Source organism: Corylus avellana, chromosome ca3, assembly GCF_901000735.1.
Source record: "Corylus avellana chromosome ca3, CavTom2PMs-1.0".
Taxonomy (NCBI): domain Eukaryota; kingdom Viridiplantae; phylum Streptophyta; class Magnoliopsida; order Fagales; family Betulaceae; genus Corylus; species Corylus avellana.
The window spans coordinates 30,617,610-30,638,890 of record NC_081543.1 but is presented as its reverse complement, the minus strand read 5'-3'; the positions used below and the strand labels follow the sequence as shown (position 1 = coordinate 30,638,890).

At 36.7% G+C, this 21,281-nt stretch overlaps 4 protein-coding genes across 4 annotated transcripts in view; all 4 read left to right on the top strand.

The window, feature by feature from the left end:
* Positions 1-1,597: 1,597 nt before the first annotated feature.
* On the top strand, positions 1,598-5,019 carry LOC132173684 (bidirectional sugar transporter SWEET4-like). Its single transcript, XM_059585249.1, has 5 exons — positions 1,598-1,733; positions 1,913-1,949; positions 2,828-3,206; positions 3,738-3,857; positions 4,682-5,019. Exons 1-5 carry the CDS (start codon positions 1,691-1,693, stop codon positions 4,853-4,855), a joined length of 753 nt encoding a protein of 250 aa, XP_059441232.1. The 5' UTR covers positions 1,598-1,690; the 3' UTR covers positions 4,856-5,019.
* A 1,910-nt stretch (positions 5,020-6,929) lies between these two features.
* On the top strand, positions 6,930-9,455 carry LOC132176333 (bidirectional sugar transporter SWEET4-like). The gene is made up of 5 exons (XM_059588509.1): positions 6,930-7,062; positions 7,222-7,258; positions 7,823-8,201; positions 8,737-8,856; positions 9,170-9,455. The coding sequence occupies exons 1-5, from the start codon at positions 7,020-7,022 to the stop codon at positions 9,341-9,343; spliced, it is 753 nt and encodes a 250-aa protein (XP_059444492.1). The 5' UTR covers positions 6,930-7,019; the 3' UTR covers positions 9,344-9,455.
* Positions 9,456-17,617: 8,162 nt separating this feature from the next.
* On the top strand, positions 17,618-19,968 carry LOC132173299 (bidirectional sugar transporter SWEET4-like). Its single transcript, XM_059584755.1, has 5 exons — positions 17,618-17,660; positions 17,794-17,830; positions 18,641-19,019; positions 19,230-19,349; positions 19,795-19,968. Exons 1-5 carry the CDS (start codon positions 17,618-17,620, stop codon positions 19,966-19,968), a joined length of 753 nt encoding a protein of 250 aa, XP_059440738.1.
* Position 19,969: 1 nt separating this feature from the next.
* Positions 19,970-21,281, top strand: part of LOC132174409 (bidirectional sugar transporter SWEET4-like) — a 2,812-nt gene continuing 1,500 nt past the window's right edge. Inside the window, exon 1 of the mRNA XM_059586070.1 lies at positions 19,970-20,031. Within this exon, the coding sequence (XP_059442053.1) occupies positions 19,970-20,031 (62 nt within the window). The remainder of the gene's footprint in view (positions 20,032-21,281) is intronic.

Below are 21,281 nucleotides of genomic sequence, written 5' to 3'. Positions count from 1 at the left end.
ACAATCTAGTTGAAAAATCATCACCCTTTTTCTACCTTTTCTCATTTGTGTGGAAGATCATATATATATATAATGAGATCGACTTTTACTTTTATTTTTGCAGAAAATGAAAAAATGTGATCAAGTTCCGATGGAAGAAGAACACGATCGAAGACACACGTCGACGTGCATGCATTTCCATGCATTTGCCTTGATGTTACTGCAAGAGATCGAAACTGCTATATATATATATATGTGAACCTTAATTAATGCCAATTGCCAAAGAAGTCAATTAATTAATTAAACAGAGATCTTTAAGAAGAGTTAAATTAATTAATTAATTAATTAATTAATTAATTAATATAACCACCAGATATGCAACATTAGATGCATGTTCAACTCACATTCTAACCATGACCCACCTGCCCATAAACATTACATATAACCCCCTTTACAGATAAGGGCAAAACCCTTTTGGTGTTTGATGCCATACAATGGCAGCTAGCTAGCACAAACATTTGCACCATGCATGTGCCTTTTTGGCTTATTAAAAGATACATTAATTAAATAATTAAATTTATTAATTTAAACATAGTATAGCATCTAGCCGACTCAACAAATTTTCTCATCTTTTAGTTAAAAAAAGTCACATTTTTTTTATTTTAATTATCTACTTAATTTTTTAAAACAGTACTTCATCTCGCTCTTTATTTTAACTATTTACTATTATTATTATTATTATTATTATTATGTTTATAAAGGATTTCTTTATTTTTTTATTGGGAGGAGAGAATATTAGATATTCAATAAATGCTTTTATATATATATATATATATTTTTTTTTGACATGTCCGCACAAGAGGGGGAGGGGGATTCGAACTAGTGACCTCTACTTCATTAAGCGTGGTCCTAGCTGATTGAGCTACCTCTTGAGGACAAAAAATAAAAATAAAAAATAAAAAATAAAAAAATAAAATTTGGTGAGTAAATATTGCTCATCAATTCACTAAAATTTCTCCAAATTATTGAGTAAAACACAATTATTTTTGCTTTTATTGTAACATTTGACTGGCGGGAAGAGTAAAAGTGATGAATTAAAACATAATTAATGCAGAATTAAGAAGGTTATTTGTGATAATAAAAGTGGAGACACAATCATCATAACGGGCAGCTAGTTAAGTCATAACTGCTATAAAGTCAAGGTGTTTTTGGATCCATAGAAAAATTAACCATACAAGGGATTCGGATAAGATAGACTTAAATTCAGGGGGGAGGGGGAGGGAAGAGGCAGGAATGCCAAATGGCCATTTTATCTAAGAAAGGCCACTGAGAAACAAGTCACTTTCTCATACCTATAACGCTAAGGTGCTGAGAATCTTGAAGCCAGTGCCATCTATCTCTCTCTCTCTCTCTCTTTCTCTTTCTGGGTAAAAAAATGGAAATGTTATTCCTTTACAGCCTTCATTTAAGGCAGCTCTTTCCATGTGTTAGATTCACGTTGCACGAAGCAATACATGTCATGCAAGTGACCGACCACAACTTTTGGATATCATCCAAAACATGAGCTTATAAAAGAGACGCAAGCACCCCTCACCGAACCACCAACTTAACTCCTCCTACTTCAATACATACAATCTTCTCTCTCTTTCTCTCTCCCTCTCTCTCTGTCTCTCACTTTTCTCATTGTTCTTTCTTCTTCAGCTCCAGCAAAATGGTTTCTACAGATGCTATTCGAACAGCCGTTGGTGTTCTAGGTGGGTGGGTTGGTTAGTTTAATTTCTGAAAGAAGAAGAAGAAGATAATATTATACTTTTATGCATGCTTTGTTTTATTATTGGTTTTGGGTTCGTAGAGAATTTACTTTGGATTTATTACCGTTTTCTTGTTCAGATAAATTCAAAACTGATGTGGGGGTTCTTTTGCTTGCTTTCAGGAAACATTATCTCACTTTTCTTGTTCTTGTCCCCACTGTAAGCTTTCTTTCCATATATAATGCCACTGATTTTTGGCACTCCCAGTATTTTGCCCCTTTAATTAACAAGAATTTGAGCAAAAAAACAAGACAATTTTGTCTTTTTGGATGGCTTGAAGGGCATTTTTGGCTTTCCAATACCTTTTAATCAAGAGGTTTAACCCAAATAAGAGGCATTAATTAACCTTAATTTTCTATCCTTTCTCTCTTATCTTTTTTATTTATATCATTTTGCATTGGATGAAGGTTGAAAGATAATCTGGCTTTAGAGTTTGGAGTAACATCAACAAAGAGAGTGCCCTTTTTGGAAATATCAAATAACCAAACTCAAAATCTTCTTATATCTTTATTTTTTACTATATATTATTTTTTCTTAATGAGGTGGAATTCCTTCAAGATAGGATCATTTTTTTTTTTGACTCTTTTCTGTCGGGTAAATTTTAGATACATGATTTCACCTGCAAGAATCATGTATTGGTTGAATGAGGCGCCCATTCCATGGTATTAACCAAATGAGTTGACCATTTGAGTTGATTCTCGCATGCAATTGTTTTTTTTTTACTATTCATGATAATGGCATTAAATTATCATCACCTTTTTAGAAAGATCAAATAACCAAACCCAAAATCTTGTTATATCTTTTATTTTTTCTTAACAAGGTGGAACTCCTTCAAGATAGGACCACTTTATGACTCTTTTCTATCGGGTAAACTCTAGATATATGAATTCGTCCGCAAAAATCGTGTATTGGTTGAACAAGCAGATCTCATGGTATTAGCCAATGAGTTGATCATTTGAGCTGATCCTCGTGTGCATTTTTTTTTTTTTTTTTTTAATTTTTTTTGACTATTATTGATAGTGGCATTTAATTTACAGTCCAACTTTTGTTCAAATATGGAAGAAAAAGTCAGTGGAGAATTACTCACCAGCACCATACCTTGCAACTCTAATCAACTGCCTGGTTTGGACCTTGTATGGGCTGCCCATGGTGCACCCCCACAGCTTCTTGGTGGTGACCATCAACGGCTCGGGGACCGCCATCGAGCTCGTGTATATAATCCTCTTCTTCATCTACTCCGATAGGAAAAAGAGGCTCAGAGTTTTGCTGGGCCTGCTACTCGAACTGATATTCATCTGCGTACTCACAACTTTGGTTTTAACCATTGCCCATTCGCATAAGGAGCGGTCTTTGATTGTAGGCATCATATGCATTTTGTTCAACGTCATGATGTACGCTTCACCATTGGTTGTCATGGTTAGTCAATCTACTATATATTACCCTATACCCAAATATGGTACCCATTTTTGTTTTGATCCTATGAAATGTTGGAGTTTCACATGCATGTGTTGGAATCTTAGATATATTGAGTTATAATGATCAGAATAGTGAATAGTCAATGTAACTTTGTTAACGTAGTAAACATGTGGACTATTTTAATTAAAATGGGGAAAATAGAGGATAAACTGAATACGGGGCTTGAATTTAATTATACTTTTGTTATGATATCATATTAAATTACTATTTATTTTAAAAATTTAAATTATTAGAAAGTGACAAATTTTAATTATTTAATTAATATTTTAACATATAAGTGTGGCAAAAATGGACATGTATTAATGTTTGATGCTGAATTAATTAATATATTTGTTTTTGGTAAATATTTGATGGCTGTTACTTAATTAAGTTCTTAAGGAACTAATTAATAGCTCATTATTTTTGTTTTCTATTTTTTGATCATCATAATTTGTCTATATATTGACGAAGATGCTTTTGTGTGTGGTGCAGAAATTGGTGATTACCACAAAAAGTGTGGAGTATATGCCCTTTTTCCTCTCTCTTGGTTGCTTTGCCAATGGTCTTGCCTGGAGTACTTACGCTCTTATTGAATTTGACCCCTTCATCATTGTAATTCACATACTCAACCCCTCTCTCTCTCTCTCTCAAAGAAAAAAAAAAAAAAAAAAAAATTAGTAGTCCATTTGCTTCGGCGTAAAATAAATGTTAAAAACTTTTATTTTTTTTATTTTTTCAATGTTTGGTACAACAAAAAATAATAGCCAACTGAAAATATTTTTGGTTTGATTGAAAAAACTTTTTTAATTTTTATAAAATAGTTTTTATTTTTTATTTTTTAAATCGTAAATCATTATTCTGAGTTTGAACTTCTCATTTATTAACTCGCCATAACTCAAATCTTTAGGTTTTTATTTTCATAATTTTAAAAAGCATTTTATATTAATATTTTTATATTGTGAATAAAAGTTGATTCTTATAGCTTAATACTATTGAATGAAAATAATATATATATATATTATGATTTTTTCGTACGTGCCAAACGCTAAAAAATATTTTAAGCATAAAACATTTTTTTGAAAAATGATTTTCCAGAAAATATTTTTTAACGAAAAACATTTTACGTCAAAACAAACCGAGACAAATATTATATTTGTTTGTGTTGTTATTTTTTGTATTAGAGATCTAATGGTAATTTTTACTATTATGCTTTTTAAAGTGCATATATCATTTGTCTTTCTGGTTAGAAGACAAATATATTAAGTATTAACGAACAACAACTCAAAAAAAAAACAAAAAACTCTTCACACATAAAAAACTTGTTTACTTTGTATCAAATTAAACAAAAAAAACATCCTCCAAACACATTAACAAACATAAATCACATACTTTCTTAATTATGATTGTAAGAATGACAATGGATTTGGTCGTCTCAGGTACCCAATGGGGTGGGAACAATGTTTTCGCTGGCCCAGTTGATTCTCTATGCCACTTTCTACAAATCCACAAAACGACAGATTGCAGAAAGGAAGGGCAAAGCTGGCCAGGTGGATCTGTCAGAGCTGGTTGTGGATGGAGAAGATGCTAAGAAGGTTGGCAGTGCATCTTAGAATCGTGAAGACTCTCCCATCCCCACCGTCGGATAACTAGAACCCACTTCCAAGAAGTGTTATCTTAGTCGAGTGTGATAATATATATCACAAACAAATGTAGTTTCTTTCTTGTGTTCATCACCAACTATATATCATAATATTGCAGTAATGAGCTAATTATATTTTGCTATTTTCTCCATGTTTTCATTTTTGTTTTAGACATTCTTAAAGGATTTCGAGTAAAAGATGATACTACTCATTCCGCTGACGTGACAGTGCCAAACAACTTTTCATTTCTTTTTTTTTTTTAAGCAAATATTGATTGACACTATCACATTCACATTGTGCAATAGTGATAGAATAAAAGTGTAATTTTTAGCATTACTAATTTTTAGCATTACTCTAACAATCCCATTCATTTCATACTCAACTCAAGTATAGGTGTGCATTACAAATGGCCATGTACCCTAATAATATTTTTCTTCCATATATAAAGGATATTTGATTTTTGACCCATCCATGTAAGTTTTTATATAGTTTATAAAAGGAGGGATTAGGGTTGATTTTATCATTTTGTTGAATGTTACAAGGAGGAAAAGAACTATAAGTTTGCTTTAGCAAAGTACTCCCAATAATTTCAAACACTAAAACCTATTTAGATGTCAGGGTGGCTTGTATCCTATGTCCTATACGTACGGAACACATGATACAAAATGGACTGCCACATCTATAATTGAGAACACATGGCACCCCCAACTTTCGTTATATGTAGACAAGTGAGCGTGGTGCACAAGTCAATATATATGAATATTTGAATATATAGAAGAGAACTTAATCACTAGCACAATTTTTAAGTCAATGATCTAGCTAGGAAAGTGGTACTACTTTAATTTAAAGGAAAACTTCTTACAGAAAGGATCAACAGAGTCACTAATTTGTACAAACTAATTAATCCTCACTCCTCATAGCTCTCACAGGAGCTCCCCATATTAGCCATTACACATTGAACCAAAAGCCTGAGGATATTGTTGGCTGTCGATGATTTTGAAATATCTATGCATGCACTCCTGCAGGTCTGCATCGCAGGCTATCAATACCCACTCATTATCATCACCCAGATACTTGATATCAAATGTTCCCATTTCGAGTTTCAACCTCTTTGACATGTTCTCTTTCATATGTTTAATATTAAGGGTGATGAATTGTCGTCTAAGGCTCATTACATAAATCGGTTCCGTGATAATTTACTTATTAAGTTACGGATTTACACAATTACATTTTTTTTTTTGCTTGTTGAACACTTAGGTGTTTTACAAATTAGCAAATTGTCCGCGTTAAGAGTGAGAAATTCGGTAGAATGAAGCCGCCAAGCAATAGCTCGCATTGGCAGGTTTGATTAGGTAGATATTTGATCATATTATGGAATGTTTGTTGGAAGTTCTGAGTCTATAATTGATCTTACATAATGTTGTTAAAATATTTATTGTTAGAAATCTCAGATTATGTATTTTCACTTTCCACATGTTCATATCCTGGTAAGTTAATGGTTAAGGTCATACCACCAGTCAATAAGTAGTTAATTGGTCGGAAGAAATTGCCAATTACACTCTCCAAGTTAATCGAAAATAATCAGTTCATTAGTGGGCGTTACATGGTCAGCTTGGCTGAACCACCCAAACCATAGTGGACTATATAAAAGAATTCCAAAATTTGTATCACGTGCTAGATGCTATAATTGAAAAAAAATAAAATAAAAATAAAAAACAACAATAAAACAAATGTTAGTGCCTCTGATCTGTGCATAGCTAATGTGCTGTTTAATTAAAAGTAAATATGCTAGTGCATGCCCTCTGATGTGCATATTTGCTGATTCGCCTTCAACTCAAATTCTGAACAACCATTTGTACGTGTATAGAGAATCTTGAAGGCATATATATATAGTACCATCTCTCTCTCTCTCTCTCTCTCTCTGTGTGTGGAAAATGGAAAGGTTATTCCTTTACAAAGCTTCATTTAAGGCAGTCCTTTCCATGTGTTGCTTCAGGTTGAACGACGACGTACATGTCATGCAACTGACCAACCAGTTTTGGATGTCATCTCTCTCTCTTTCTCTCTTTTAATAACGTGAAAAAAATCCACTGTTCTTTTATATTTGTCATTGTTCTTCTTCAGATCCAGCAACATGGTTTCTACAGAAGCTGCTCGAATGACCGTTGGTGTTATAGGTGGGTTACTTTGTTTAATTTCTGAAAAAATAAAAGAAGATATACTTTCATGCATACTTCCTAGAGAATTACTTTGAATTACTTATTATTAATTACCATTTTCTTGTTCAGATAATTAAATTCAAACTGATGATGTGGGGTTCTTTTGTTTGTTTTCAGGAAACATTATCTCACTTTTCTTGTTCTTGTCCCCAGTGTAAGCTTGCTTTCCATATGTATACAAATACCACTGATTTTTGGCACTCCCAGTATTTTGCCTCCATAACAAGAATTTAAGCAAAAAAAAGAAGTAGATAATTTTGTCTTTTTGGATGGTTTGAAGGGCATTTTGGCTTTCCAACTGTTAATCAAGAGGTTTTAACTTATTGTAATCAACCTCCCCCCATTTCTCTCTCTCTTTTGTTATTTATTGAAGGATAATCTGGCTTTAAAGTTTGGAGTAACATTAACAAAGAGAGTTCACTTTTTAGAAAGAACAAATAACCTAACTCGAAATCTTCTTATATATTTTATTCTTTTTTCTTAACGACCTGGATTCCTTCAATGCACAGTCAATTTGTGACCCTTTCTTGTTGGGTAAACTTTTCCATATACATGATTCCGTTCGCAAGAACCATGTATTGGCTGAATGAGTACTCGAATAGTCGATCCCGTAATATTAACCAAATGAGTTGATCATTTGAACGGACCCTTGCATACATATTTTTATTTATTGTATTTTATTTTATTACTATTCATGATAATGGCATTTAATTTACAGGCCAACTTTTGTTCAAATATGGAAGAAAGGGTCAGTGGAACATTACTCACCAGCACCATACCTTGCTACCCTAATCAATTGCCTGGTCTGGACCTTTTATGGGTTGCCCATGGTGCACCCCCACAGCACCCTGGTGCTGACCATCAACGGCTCGGGGATCACCATCGAGCTCGCATACATAATCCTCTTCTTCATCTTCTCTGACAAGAAAAAGAGGCTCAAAGTTTTGCTCGGCCTGCTGATTGAAGTAATATTCGTTAGCGTTCTCGTAGCTTTGGTTTTAACCCTAGCCCATTCACATAAAGAGCGGTCTTTGATTGTAGGCATCATATGCATTTTGTTCAACGTCATGATGTACGCTTCACCATTGGTTGTCATGGTAAGTCGATCTACTATATATATATATTACCATGCAAATCTAAGATATATTGATCGATCAGTTATAATCACGATAGTGAATTGTCGATGTAACTTTGTAAAATTCATACTTTTAGGTTAAAATGATGTACTAACAAATTATATCAAGAAGTAAAAACACGGCGACTATATATATATATATTAAAATGGAGAAAATGGAGGATAAATTGGAGATGGAGTTTGGATTCATAATCTTTATTATAATATCATGTTAAATTATATAGTAATTATTTTAAAATTTTAAGCCATTAGAAAATGACAAAATTTAATTATTTAATTAATACTTTAACAAATATTAGGAGCAAATGGACATGTATTTATGTTTGACGCTGAATTCATATATTTGTTTTTTGTAAATATTTGGTTGTACTTGTTACTTTAATTCTTAAGGATAAGGAACTATGCTCATTATCATCATCATCATCATCATCATTATTATTATCATTATTATTATTATTCTCTTTTTTGACGGATTGATGCTTTTGTGTGTGGAACAGAAATTGGTGCTTACGACAAGAAGTGTGGAGTATATGCCTTTTTCCCTGTCCCTCACTTCCTTTGTCAATGGTCTTACCTGGAGTACTTATGCTCTTATTCAATTTGACCCCTTCATCCTTGTAATTTCATATACTCAACCCCCTTTCTCTCTCTCTCTCTCTCTCTCCATGATCGTAAGCAGATAAAAAAAAAAAAAGAAGAAAAAGAAACAAAGGTTACAAACAAGTGCACATTCCTTAACTTGGCAGTCAAATTTATCATTAAATTTTGGATTCAATGGAAAATTTTACTGTCACGTCAGAAAAATACACTATCTATTACAAAAAATCATCTTCCAAAACACATTAACAAACATAAATCACCTGGTTGTGATGATTGTAAGAATGACAATATTGGGTTTCATCTAAAAATTGAGACTGGATTTCGTCTCAGGTACCCAATGGGGTGGGAGCAGTATTTGCGATGATCCAGTTGATTCTCTATGCTATTTTCTACAAATCAACAAAGAGACAAATTGCAGAAAGGAAGGGCAAAGCTGGCCAGATGGATTTGTTAGAGCTAGTGGTGAATGGAGAAGACTCTAAGAAGGTTGGCAGTGCACCTTAGAATGGTGAGGACTCTCCCATTGCCTTCGTCAGATGACTGGATGGAATGAACCCACTTCAAAGAAGTGTTATTAGTCGGCTGTGATAATATATATCACAAACACATGTAGTTTCTTTCTTGTGTTCACCAACTATATATCATAAGATTGCAGTAATGAGCTAATTATATTTTGCTATTTTCTCTATGGTTTCATTTTTGTTTTAGACATTCTTAAAGGTTTCAAACAAGGTGAAACTAGAATTTTAGATTTGGGGGACAAAACTAAAAAACATGGATTTTGGGGGATAAAAATTTCATTTAAAATGTATATCTCATAAAAAACAAATAACCTAGGCGGAGTTTTAAAACTTTGAGGGTATTATTGCCCCCAAAACTATAGCTAGGTCAGTTTTTAGTTTCGAGTAAAAGATGATACTAATATGATAATAGGGACATTTATTTCCCACTCTACTCAGGTATAGGTGTGCATTACAAATGTCCCTACTAGGGTTGATTTTATCATTTCGTTGAATATTACAAAAAGAAAAAAGAAGAAGAAAAAAAAAAAAAGAAAAGAACTACAGGGTTGCATTAGCAAAATATCCCAACAAATTTCAAGACACTTATTTAGATTCTATTATGGCTTGCGTCCTATGAGAACATGACATAAGATGCAAGTTGGAGTACTACATCTATAATTAGGGACATGTGACACCTTCAACTTGCACTTTATGTCACGTGCACACATGACACAAGCTGGAGTGTCACGTCTATAATTGAGGATGCACGACACTGCAACTTGCATTTTAGGTTTTGTGCACACAAAACACAGGACGCAAACTAGTGAGTCACATCTGTAATTGATTGAGGACACGTGACACTCCAAACTTCCGTCATGTACATACAAACACAATTTTTAGTTGGAGCGCCACATCTATAAGTGAGAACACGTAACACTCCCAACTTTTGTCCTATGCACTCAAACAAAATTTTTAGGTCTTTAGACAATAATCTAAGAAAGTGGTACTGAGAAAATTTCCAATAGCAAGTTAGTTACTAGTTAATTTGAATGAAGGAATTGCCAGTATTACTCCAAGTTAATCAAAATGAATTAGTGTTTGGGGGCAACAGAGTGGTACTACTTTAATTTAAAGGAAAATCTCTTACAGAATGGATCAACGGAGTCGCTCATTTGTACAAACTAATCCTCACTCCTCATAGCTCTCATAGGAGCTCCCTGGATTAGCCAGTACGAACCAAAAGCCTAATGATATTGCTGGCCGTCGATGATCTTAAAATATCTATGCACTCCTGCAAGTTTGCATCGCAGGCTATCAATACCCACTCATTATCATCATCTAGATACATGATATCTGTTACACATATAAAATACGGCCCGAGCCCATGGGCCAGGTTCGTAACAGCCTAGAAGTATAAACGTCATCAAAGCCCAACATCTATAAGGAGGTCGGCATCGTCAAAGGCCAGCACTATCTCAGGATAGCGTGGTCGGGTATGCCTGCCTCTTGGATCTATGAGGCCAGAAGGGTGGCCCGGGATAGGCTGTCAACCAATTCTATCATAGTGATCAAATGAAACTTTCGGAAACGAATATGGAAAGATATCATGCTCATTATACGCGGGATATGCAGGACGCCATTCACGGGATACACATTAAACTACCGAGGCGGATACAATTTGCCTATAACGGTCACAAGATCAAATCATTAATTTGATTGAATTACTCCTGAATCCCAGATTTCCAGCCTGGTTACCATCTTTGGCTCAAAGCGACCCGACCTATAAATAGGCTCGCACACGAAGCAAGAAGGTACGCGATATATTTCTGACTCTTGAATTGAATCCACGAGAATGAGCTAACTTAAAGGATCCACTTGAACATTGCCGGTGAATTCTCTTAACACTATTGTGTTGCAGATTGAGGAAGGATTGCAAAAAAAGATTGGAGAATTGTCCTTGTATTCACCGTATCGGAAATTGTATTAACAATATCAAATGTTCCCATTTCGAGTTTCAACCTCTTTGCCACTTCCTCTTTTAGCTCCAAAATGCCTGAGCTCAAAGAGAGCCGAAATCTTATATTATTCCTTAAAGTATGATGATGGAGAAAACACATTGTATTTGCGACAACTCTTGTTTATATTCAAAGGTTATGAATTTTCGCTTAAGGATCATTACATAAACCGGTTTTGTGATAACTTACTTATTAAGTTGTGGACTTATACAATTACCTTCTTTTTGTTCCACCTATTGAACACTTAGGTGTTTTATAAATTAATAGGTTGTCAGCAGTAGAGTGAGAAATTCAGTAGGATAAAGACGCCAAGCAAATAGCTCGCATTATTAGGTTTGACTAGTTGGATATTCGATGTCATATTATACAATGTTTGTTGGAAGTTCTGAGTCTATAATTGATGTTACATAATGTTGTTAAATGATTTGATGTTAGAAATCTCTAATCATGTATTTTGCTTTTTGCATGTTTATACTCCAGTAAGTTAATAGTTAGGATATGTACGTAATAACCACCAGTCAGTTAGCAGTTAATTGGTTAGGAAGAATTTGCAATAACACTTTCAAAGTTAATTGAAAATAATCATATCAGTTTTGTGGGCGTTATATGGTCCTCCATTACAAGAAATTGGCTCTTTAGCGTCGACATTATTAGCGTCGACTCAAAAGTGGACGCTAATACTCGATCCTAATACTTAGTATTAGCGTTCACTTTGGAGTCGACACTAATATCCTGGCGGGAAATTATGTTGCCTGCGGGTTCAGATAAGAAAACAATTAGCGGCAATAATTAACTATATGTCGACCCTACTAATAAACTATTAGCATCGATTTTGATGTTGAAAGATAAAAAAAAAATATTTGAACCACCCAAACCATAGTGGACTATATAAATAAAAGAATTCCAAAATTTGTATGACGTGTTTGATGCTATAATTGAGAGAGAGAAAAAAACAAATTAATGTTAGTGCCTCTGATTTGTTTATAGCTAATGGGCTGTTGAATTAAAAGCAAATATGCTAGTGCATGCCTCAGATGTGCGTACGTATTTGCAGCATTTGCTGATTCGCCTTCAACTCAAATGCCATCTCTCTCTCTCTCTCTCTCTTTGTGGGTGGAAATGGAAATGTTATTTCTCTACAAAGCTCCATTTAAGGCGGTCCTTTCCATGTGTTGCTTCAGGTTGCACGACGACGTACATGTCATGCAAATGACCTGTTGGCATGAGTTGTCAATTGAGAATTAAATGAGAGAGATTATAGGAATAATTATATGATTCTAGTCCTAAAAATCTGTATAGCCAAGAATAGCATATCAAATCTCTCTATATATGTGTATAATATCCCTGTAAACAAAATATACGAGAATACAATGAAAGAAAAGTTGACATGGTATCAAAGCATCTCACGATCTGGCTCCCTGTTCACATCCATCACTAGCTTCTAGCCTCCTTTCACCCACCACCCTCTCCTATGGCACCCACTGAAATCCCAATCCCAATCCCAATCCAAACGGAGGAATCTCCCACCAACCAGAATACACCCCTCTCCGCCGCCGAAACCCAAATCCAGATGGAAGAATCTCCCACCAACTCGAAAACACTCCTCTCTGAATTATTCACCACCACGATGGCCGAAGCTTTGTCCAAAGCTCAGGCTCCTACCGTGACCTCTGAACCTGCGGCCCTACCGATTGGCATCAAGTTGGATGGTTCCAACTATGCCCTATGGTCCCAAGTTGTCGAGATGTACGTCTCCGGCAAAGACAAGTTGGGTTACATCAATGGCGAACTAACCTCGCCGTCTCCGACTGACCCATCCTTTCGTAAATGGCGCACTGACAACGCCATTGTCAAGGGCTGGCTGATCAACTCCATGGATCCGGCATTAATCGGCAATTTTATTCGCTTCCCCACAGCTAAACAGGTTTGGGACTCTGTTGCTACCACCTATTTTGACGGTGGTGATACCTCCCAGGTCTATGATCTCCGGCACCGTGTCTCACGTCTCCGCCAAGCAGGTGGTTCCCTGGAAAAATACTACACCGGCTTGCAAGGTCTCTGGCGTGAGATTGACTTTCGTCGTCCAAATCCGATGGAGTGCCCTGCTGATATTCAACGATATAATAATCTTCTCCAAGAAGAAAGGGTGTATGTATTCTTGGATGGCCTTGATGACAAACTGGACAATATTCGCAGCGACGTGTTACAACTGCACCCGTTTCCCACAGTGGAGCAAGCGTATGCTCATGTCCGCAGAGAGGCCCTTCGCCAAGCGGTAATGAACGCTGGGGACCATGAACCACCGTCAGGAGCAGTGCTGGCTTCGAGAGGCCTCAAGCTTGGGTTCTCTGGATCGGCTCCCCAACATATTGGGAAATCTGCTCCTAAAGCCCGCCCCTCATCTGACACTCTCAAATGCTCTCATTGTGGTAATATGAAGCATACACGTGAAAATTGTTTTAAGTTGCATGGATATCCTGATTGGTGGCATGAACTCCAAGCTCGAAAAAAAGGGGATACTGGGGGTATGGCTGAAGGCACGGGCAAGGCTGCTATAGCGGCAGCAAAACCGTATCTCTCTCTAATACCACCCACTGCCTCTTCTCAACCTGATGGCTCTCTTGTGGATCAAGGTAATCTCTGTCATGCCTTGCTTAGTGATAGCCACGATGTCGACCATGGAGATTGGCTTCTCGACTCTGGGGCCACAGACCATATGACTTTTGACCCCGCAGACCTCTCTCACCACTCATCTCCAAGGCGCACTAGCATTGCAAATGCCAATGGAATGATCTCACCGGTCACAGGGGCCGGAACTGTGACCCTATCACCCTCTCTTCATTTATCGAATACTTTACTTGTTCCCTCCTTGTCCCACAAGTTATTGTCTGTTAGTCAAATTACTACAGAACTAAATTGTGTAGTGCTAATGTTTTCCGATTTTTGTCTTATTCAGGATATTCTCACCAAGGAGATAATTGGGCGTGGTACTAAGAAGGGGGGATTGTACTACATGGAAGATTTCAGTTTGGGTCGAGCGCATCACGTGTCTTCCCTGCCTGGTTCAAAGCCTCAACAGATTTGGCTATGGCATCGTCGTTTGGGACATCCATCATTCGGGTATCTAAGGCATTTGTTTCCTAATTTATTTTCCCATGTAGAGACCTCTGAATTTAATTGTGATACGTGTATTTTAGCCAAAAGTCATAGGGCTACTTATCCATTAAGCATGAATAAAAGTGATACCCCATTTGCTTTAATTCATTCCGATGTATGGGGACCATCTCCCATACCTATTGTATCTGGTGTACGTTGGTTTGTGATATTTGTTGATGATTGCACCCGCATGACGTGGTTATATCTGCTGAAACATAAGGATGAAGTATTTAAGGTCTTTCAGTCATTTCATGCTATGGTTCACACCCAGTTTTCCGCTCATATTCGGATTCTCCGTTCAGACAACGGTGGTGAATATGTTAATCACCACTTTCACTCCTATTTTCAACAACATGGCCTTATACACGAGACCTCATGTCCCCAAACCCCACAACAAAATGGGGTAGCTGAACGGAAAAATCGACATATTCTTGAGACTGCCCGGGCCCTCCTCCTTGGCGCTCATGTCCCCACACGACATTGGCCCGATGCTGTTTCCACTGCTGTTTACCTGATCAACCACCTCCCTTCCAAAATATTAAATTTTCAAACCCCATTACAGTCCCTATCAGCCTCGGTCTCTGTACCTCCAGCCCTCATGCTCCCTCCTCGTATATTTGGATGTGTGGCGTATGTACACCTACCTAAGAACCAGCGTACCAAACTTGACCCATGCGCACTTAGGTGCCTATTCTTGGGCTATGCTGCGCATCAAAAAGGCTACCGCTGCTATGACCCCGTTACTCAGCGTACCTATGTGACCATGGATGTCACCTTTCTGGAGGCCGCACCATTCTACCCCTCCTCGGCCTTCACTTCTTCTCTTCAGGGGGAGACACTAGATGAAGAGTTGAAGTGGCTAACATTTGAATGGTTTGAAGAGCAGAATAACACACAAATAGGTGGCGAAGAATCAACAAATACATCTTCGGAGCAAGACATATCCTTTGAATCTAGAGGGTCTCAGGAAACGGAGCCTCCACCATCAGGAGAAGAACCAGAACTCCCCCGCCCCTTAGTACCCACAGGCCCATCTCCTGAGAATATTCCTGAGGTAAGCAATATCGGTACACCCTCCTATATAAATGACATAGATACTTCTATTGGATATAACTTACCTTTCAGGCATAACCGAGGCAAGCCACCAAATAGATATTCTCCAGATATTGAGCAAAGAAGATCAAGGTACCCAATTGCCAACTATGTCTCCACTGAAAAGCTACCTGAACCTCTCAAGACATTTTCACATGAGCTGTCTGCATGTCATATCCCCACTACAGTTCAGGAAGCATTAATGGATCCCAAGTGGATTAAAGCGATGGAGGAAGAAATGGAAGCACTACTAAAAAATCAAACATGGACCTTGGTTCCACTACCCCAAGGAAAGAAGACGGTCGGGTGCAAATGGGTTTTCTCTGTTAAACACAAGGCAGATGGATCTATAGAACGATATAAGGCGAGGCTAGTTGCAAAAGGATACACTCAGACATATGGTGTAGATTATCAAGAGACTTTTTCACCAGTAGCTAAACTAAATACAGTCAGGGTTCTGCTATCTCTAGCAGCCAACCTGGACTGGCCATTGCACCAGTTAGATGTAAAAAATGCATTTCTCCACGGTGACCTTGAAGAAGAAGTCTACATGGATATTCCTCCAAGCTACACAGCATCTTCAAAGACTGAAGTTGTGTGCAAATTGCAGCGTGCACTGTATGGACTGAAACAATCACCTCGAGCATGGTTTGGGCGGTTTAGTCAAGCAATGAAGAAGTATGGCTTCTGCCAAAGTAATTCAGATCATACATTATTTCTGAAGCACCAACGGGGCAAGGTAACAGCTTTAATCGTATATGTCGATGATATGATCATCACAGGGGATGATACAGAGGAAATTGCTAAGCTCCAGAAACAATTGGCAACCGAATTTGAGATGAAAAATCTAGGAGGACTTAAATATTTTCTGGGAATAGAGGTTGCTAGATCAGAACGAGGTATATTTCTTTCTCAGAAAAAATATATATTAGATTTACTGTGCGAGGTTGGAATGTTGGATTGTAAGCCAGCAGACACTCCAATTGTTCAAAATCACAAGCTCGGAGAATATCCAAGCAAAATGCCAGCAGACAAAGGAAGATACCAGAGGTTAGTTGGGAAACTTATTTACCTCTCACATACCCATCCTGATATTGCTTACGCAGTGAGTGTAGTAAGTCAATTTATGCACCAACCTAGTAAGGATCATATGGAAGCAGTAATCCGGATTTTACGATACTTAAAATCCTCCCCGGGAAAAGGGCTTATGTTTTCCAAAAACTACCATCTCAAAGTTAATGGTTATACAGACGCAGATTGGGCGGGGAACACCACGGACAGGAGATCCACCTCAGGCTACTTCATGTTTGTTGGGGGAAATCTTGTTACATGGAGAAGTAAGAAGCAAAAGGTGGTAGCATTGTCAAGTGCTGAAGCAGAGTTTCGTGGAATGGCTAAAGGGCTTTGTGAGCTTCTATGGCTCAGAAGACTTCTAATAGAAATTGGATTCGCCCCTACCTCCGAGATGGACCTTTTTTGCGATAACAAGGCAGCTATTGCTATTGCTCAAAATCCCATCCAGCATGATCGCACTAAACACGTAGAGATTGACAGACACTTCATTAAAGAAAATCTTGAAGCTAAAATAATTCGGTTTCCTTTTGTGAAGTCAGAAGACCAATTGGCAGATATTCTTACAAAGGCCGTATCAAGCAAGGATTTCTACAACTCATTAGACAAGTTGCGCATTGAAGAATTGGATGCTTCCACTTGAGGGGGAGTGTTGGCATGAGTTGTCAATTGAGAATTAAATGAGAGAGATTATAGGAATAATTATATGATTCTAGTCCTAAAAATCTGTATAGCCAAGAATAGCATATCAAATCTCTCTATATATGTGTATAATATCCCTGTAAACAAAATATACGAGAATACAATGAAAGAAAAGTTGACATGACCAACCAGTTTTGGTTGCCATCTCTCTGTTTCTCTCTTTAATAACGTGAAAAAAGATCCACTTTTCGTTAATTTAGATTTCTCAGTGTTCTTCTTGAGCTCCAGGCTCCAGCAACATGGTTTCTACAGATGCTGCTCGAATGACAGTTGGTGTTCTAGGTGGGTCGCTTAGTTTAATTTCTAAAATATCTATTTTATTATTGGCTAGAATTCCTAGAGAATTATATACTTTGAATTACTTATTATTAATTCGCATTTTCTGATGATGTGGGGTTCTTTTGCTTGTTTTCAGGAAACATTGTCTCATTTTTCTTGTTATTGTCCCCACTGTAAGCTTGCTTTCCATATATATATATATAAACGCCACTGATTTTTGGCACTCCCAGAATTTTGCCCCTTTTAACAAGGATTTAAGCAAAAGAGAGAAGAAGATAATTTCGTCTTTTTGGATGGCTTGAAGGGCATTTTTGGCTTTCCAATACCGTTAATCAAGAGGTTTAATTAACATAAATGGAGTCAACCTTATTTTGCTATCTCCTTCCTCTCTCTTTTCTTTATTTATATCATTTTCATTGGATGAAGTTTGGAAGATAATCTGGCTTTGGAGTTTCGAGTAACATCAACAAAGAGAGTTCCCCTTTTAGAAAGATCAAATAATCAAACTCAAAATCTTCTTATATATTTTATTTTTTACTCTTCTTTTCTCTTAATTAACGACGTGTAACCGCTTCAAGATGGGGCAACTTCATGATCCTTTCTTGTCGGTTAAATATTCCCAAATGCATGACTCCAATAAGAACTGTACAGTACAAAAAAAACAATTTTTTCTTGACTGTAAATTTTTGACGTTTTATGGTGTCCGACACATCAAAATTTTTTTTTGACGTGTCGTTTCTGACGCATGTTGATTGCCAGAAGCATAGATGTCAATAAAATTTTTTTCCTTACGTGTTAATAGGTAAAACGTCAGAATTTTCTGATGTTCTATTGATTCAAACATGTACTAGTGTATTGGCTAAATGAGTACTCAAACAACCAATCTCATAGTATTAACCAAATTAATCGACTATTTGAGCCAATCCTCTTGGGCTTTTTTTTTAAAAAAAAATCTATTCATGATAATGACATTTAATTTACAGGCCAACTTTTGTTCAAATATGGAAGAAAGGGTCAGTGGAGGATTACTCACCAGCACCATACCTTGCAACCCTATTGAACTGCATGGTATGGACCTTGTACGGACTGCCCATGGTGCACCCCCACAGCACCTTGGTGCTGACAATCGAAGGCACCGGGATCGCCTTCGAGCTCATGTACATAATCATTTTCTTTGTCTTCTCTGACAGGAAAAATAGGATAATAATTTTGCTGGGACTGCTAGTGGAACTGATATTCATCAGTGTTGCCACATCTTTGGTTTTAACCCTATCCCATTCACATAAGGAGCGGTCTTTGTTTGTAGGCATCATATGCATTTTGTTCAACGTCATGATGTACGCTTCACCATTGGTTGTCATGGTTAGTCCATCTACTATATATTACCCTATATGCAAATATGGTACTGATTTTTGGTGCAATTATTATTATTATTATTATTATTTTATTTTTGAAATGATTATATAGCAATTATTTTTCTATATGAAATGTTGGAGTTTCACATGCACATGCATGTATTGGAACCAAAGATATATTGATCAGTTGACGAAGATGCTTTTGTGTGTGGTGCAGAAAATGGTGCTTACCACAAGAAGTGTGGAGTATATGCCTTTTTTCCTGTCCTTCACTTGCTTTCTCAGTGGTCTTACTTGGAGTGCTTATGCTCTTATTCAATTTGACCCCTTCATCCTTGTAATTTCATATATTCAACCCCCTTTTTCTCTCTCTCCATGATCTTAAGCAAAGAAACAAAGGTTACATTTGTTTTTGGTGTTATTTTCTACATACATGCACTCTTAAGTGCACATTTTTTAACGTGGTAATAAAAATTATAATTAAATTTTAAATTCGATGAAAATATTTGCTGTCACATCAAATAATGTACACTTGAAAGTGCATGTTTATAAGAGAAATACATTAACACAACAACTCAAAACGGAAAACATTTTTTAGACATAATAAAAAACATTATAACAATTTTTTATCTTTATATCATATCAGAACATTTTTGTCAAATAAAAAACAAAAAATCATCGTCCAAAACATATTAACAAACATAAATCACCTGCTTGTAATGATTGTAAGAATGACAATATTGGGTTTCATCTAAAAATTGAGACGGTGGATTTGGTCTCAGGTACCCAGTGTGGTGGGAGTAGTATTTTCGATGGCCCAATTGATTCTCTATGCTACTTTCTACAAATCAACAAAGAGACAGATTGCAGAAACGGACGGCAAAACTGGCCAGATGGATTTGTTAGAGCTGGTGGTGAATGGAGAAGAATCTAAGAAGGTTGGTGGTGCACCTTAGAATGGTGATGACTCTTCCAATATCGCCAGTGTCAGATGACTTGATGGAACCCACTTCTAAGAAGTGTTATCAATTATTCTAGTGTGAGAATATATCACAAACAAATGTACGTAGTTTCTTTCTTGTGTTCACCAACTATATATCATATTGCAATAATGAGCAAATTATACGTACTTTGCTATTTTCTCTATGGTTTCATTTTTGTTTTAGACATTCTTAAAGGTTCCAAGGCGAAATTATAATTTTAGGTATAGGGGACAAAATTAAAAAACACCGATTTTTGGGGACAAAAAATTCTTTTAAAATGTATATCTCATAAAAGACAAATAACCTAGACGGACTTTTAAAATTTTGAGGGTGTTATTGCCCCCAAAACTATAGCTAGGTCAGCTTTTAGTTTCGAGTAAAAGATGATACTACTATGATAATAGAGACATTTGAAAAACGTTATGTCGACTCCAAAAACTTGTTTATCACAATTTATGCGGAATTAATATTATGAAGCAATAAACAATTCAATCACCCAAAATATATAAAGCAATAAAGAGGCAGACATAGATATTTTGGTTACAAAGAGGAAACCTTTTAGAAACCGATCTAAAAGTAAAACCTCTTCGGGGCAGCCAAACCCAGGAAATCACTATCAAAAGATTATCCAGAGATTATAGACACTAGGAACACTTACAACCCTTTGCAAGACCTTGGCTCTGTAAGATCGACAAGCCTACAACTCGTCTCCTTGCTCACAATCTTCTTCAACGTGATTCTCCTTTACCGGACCCTTCCGATAGACTTCTCAACCGTAAATTTATCAAAGGAATAACTAAAACTCTAAGAGATTTAATTTAACGCTCACCACATATGATCTCTCTTAGCACAGCCTCCGACGAACTCTCTGGGGGTGAAAATTCGTACTTCTCTCTTCTATAATGATGTATATATACCCCCGACAAAACCCTAGACCTAACCCACTTAAAATCACGTTTTTGGGCCTAAAACTTACGGGGTGTCCGGACATGTTAATGGGCGGTCCGGACACGGCTTTGCGGAGCAAGATTTTAGTTTCTGGAAATGAGGTCCGGACCCGGGGAATTGCGGTCCGGACCCGGCCTGTCCAGTCTTGATCAACAGCTCCGATCGATGGGCGTTTGTGGTCCGATTGAGCTGAAATTTTGCAGGGACGTTCATAACACATGAATCTACATTATGAACGGTGGAGATTGGATTCTGAGCATTCTATATTAGTGTTTGAGCTCGTGAACAGTAGCCTCTGCATTTTGGAACTAAATTAAGCAACACAAGAACTAACAACA

Bases quoted from the DNA above. Each gene is read 5' to 3' on its own strand.
- LOC132173684 (XM_059585249.1), top strand. From the start codon at position 1,691: ATGGTTTCTACAGATGCTATTCGAACAGCCGTTGGTGTTCTAG. The intron at 1,734-1,912 runs GTGGGTGGGTTG...GCTTGCTTTCAG, and splicing joins AACAGCCGTTGGTGTTCTAG to GAAACATTATCTCACTTTTC. The intron at 3,207-3,737 runs GTTAGTCAATCT...TGTGTGGTGCAG, and splicing joins CTTCACCATTGGTTGTCATG to AAATTGGTGATTACCACAAA.
- LOC132176333 (XM_059588509.1), top strand. From the start codon at position 7,020: ATGGTTTCTACAGAAGCTGCTCGAATGACCGTTGGTGTTATAG. The intron at 7,259-7,822 runs GTAAGCTTGCTT...TTTAATTTACAG, and splicing joins TTCTTGTTCTTGTCCCCAGT to GCCAACTTTTGTTCAAATAT. The intron at 8,857-9,169 runs GTAATTTCATAT...ATTTCGTCTCAG, and splicing joins AATTTGACCCCTTCATCCTT to GTACCCAATGGGGTGGGAGC.
- LOC132173299 (XM_059584755.1), top strand. From the start codon at position 17,618: ATGGTTTCTACAGATGCTGCTCGAATGACAGTTGGTGTTCTAG. The intron at 17,661-17,793 runs GTGGGTCGCTTA...GCTTGTTTTCAG, and splicing joins AATGACAGTTGGTGTTCTAG to GAAACATTGTCTCATTTTTC. The intron at 19,020-19,229 runs GTTAGTCCATCT...TGTGTGGTGCAG, and splicing joins CTTCACCATTGGTTGTCATG to AAAATGGTGCTTACCACAAG.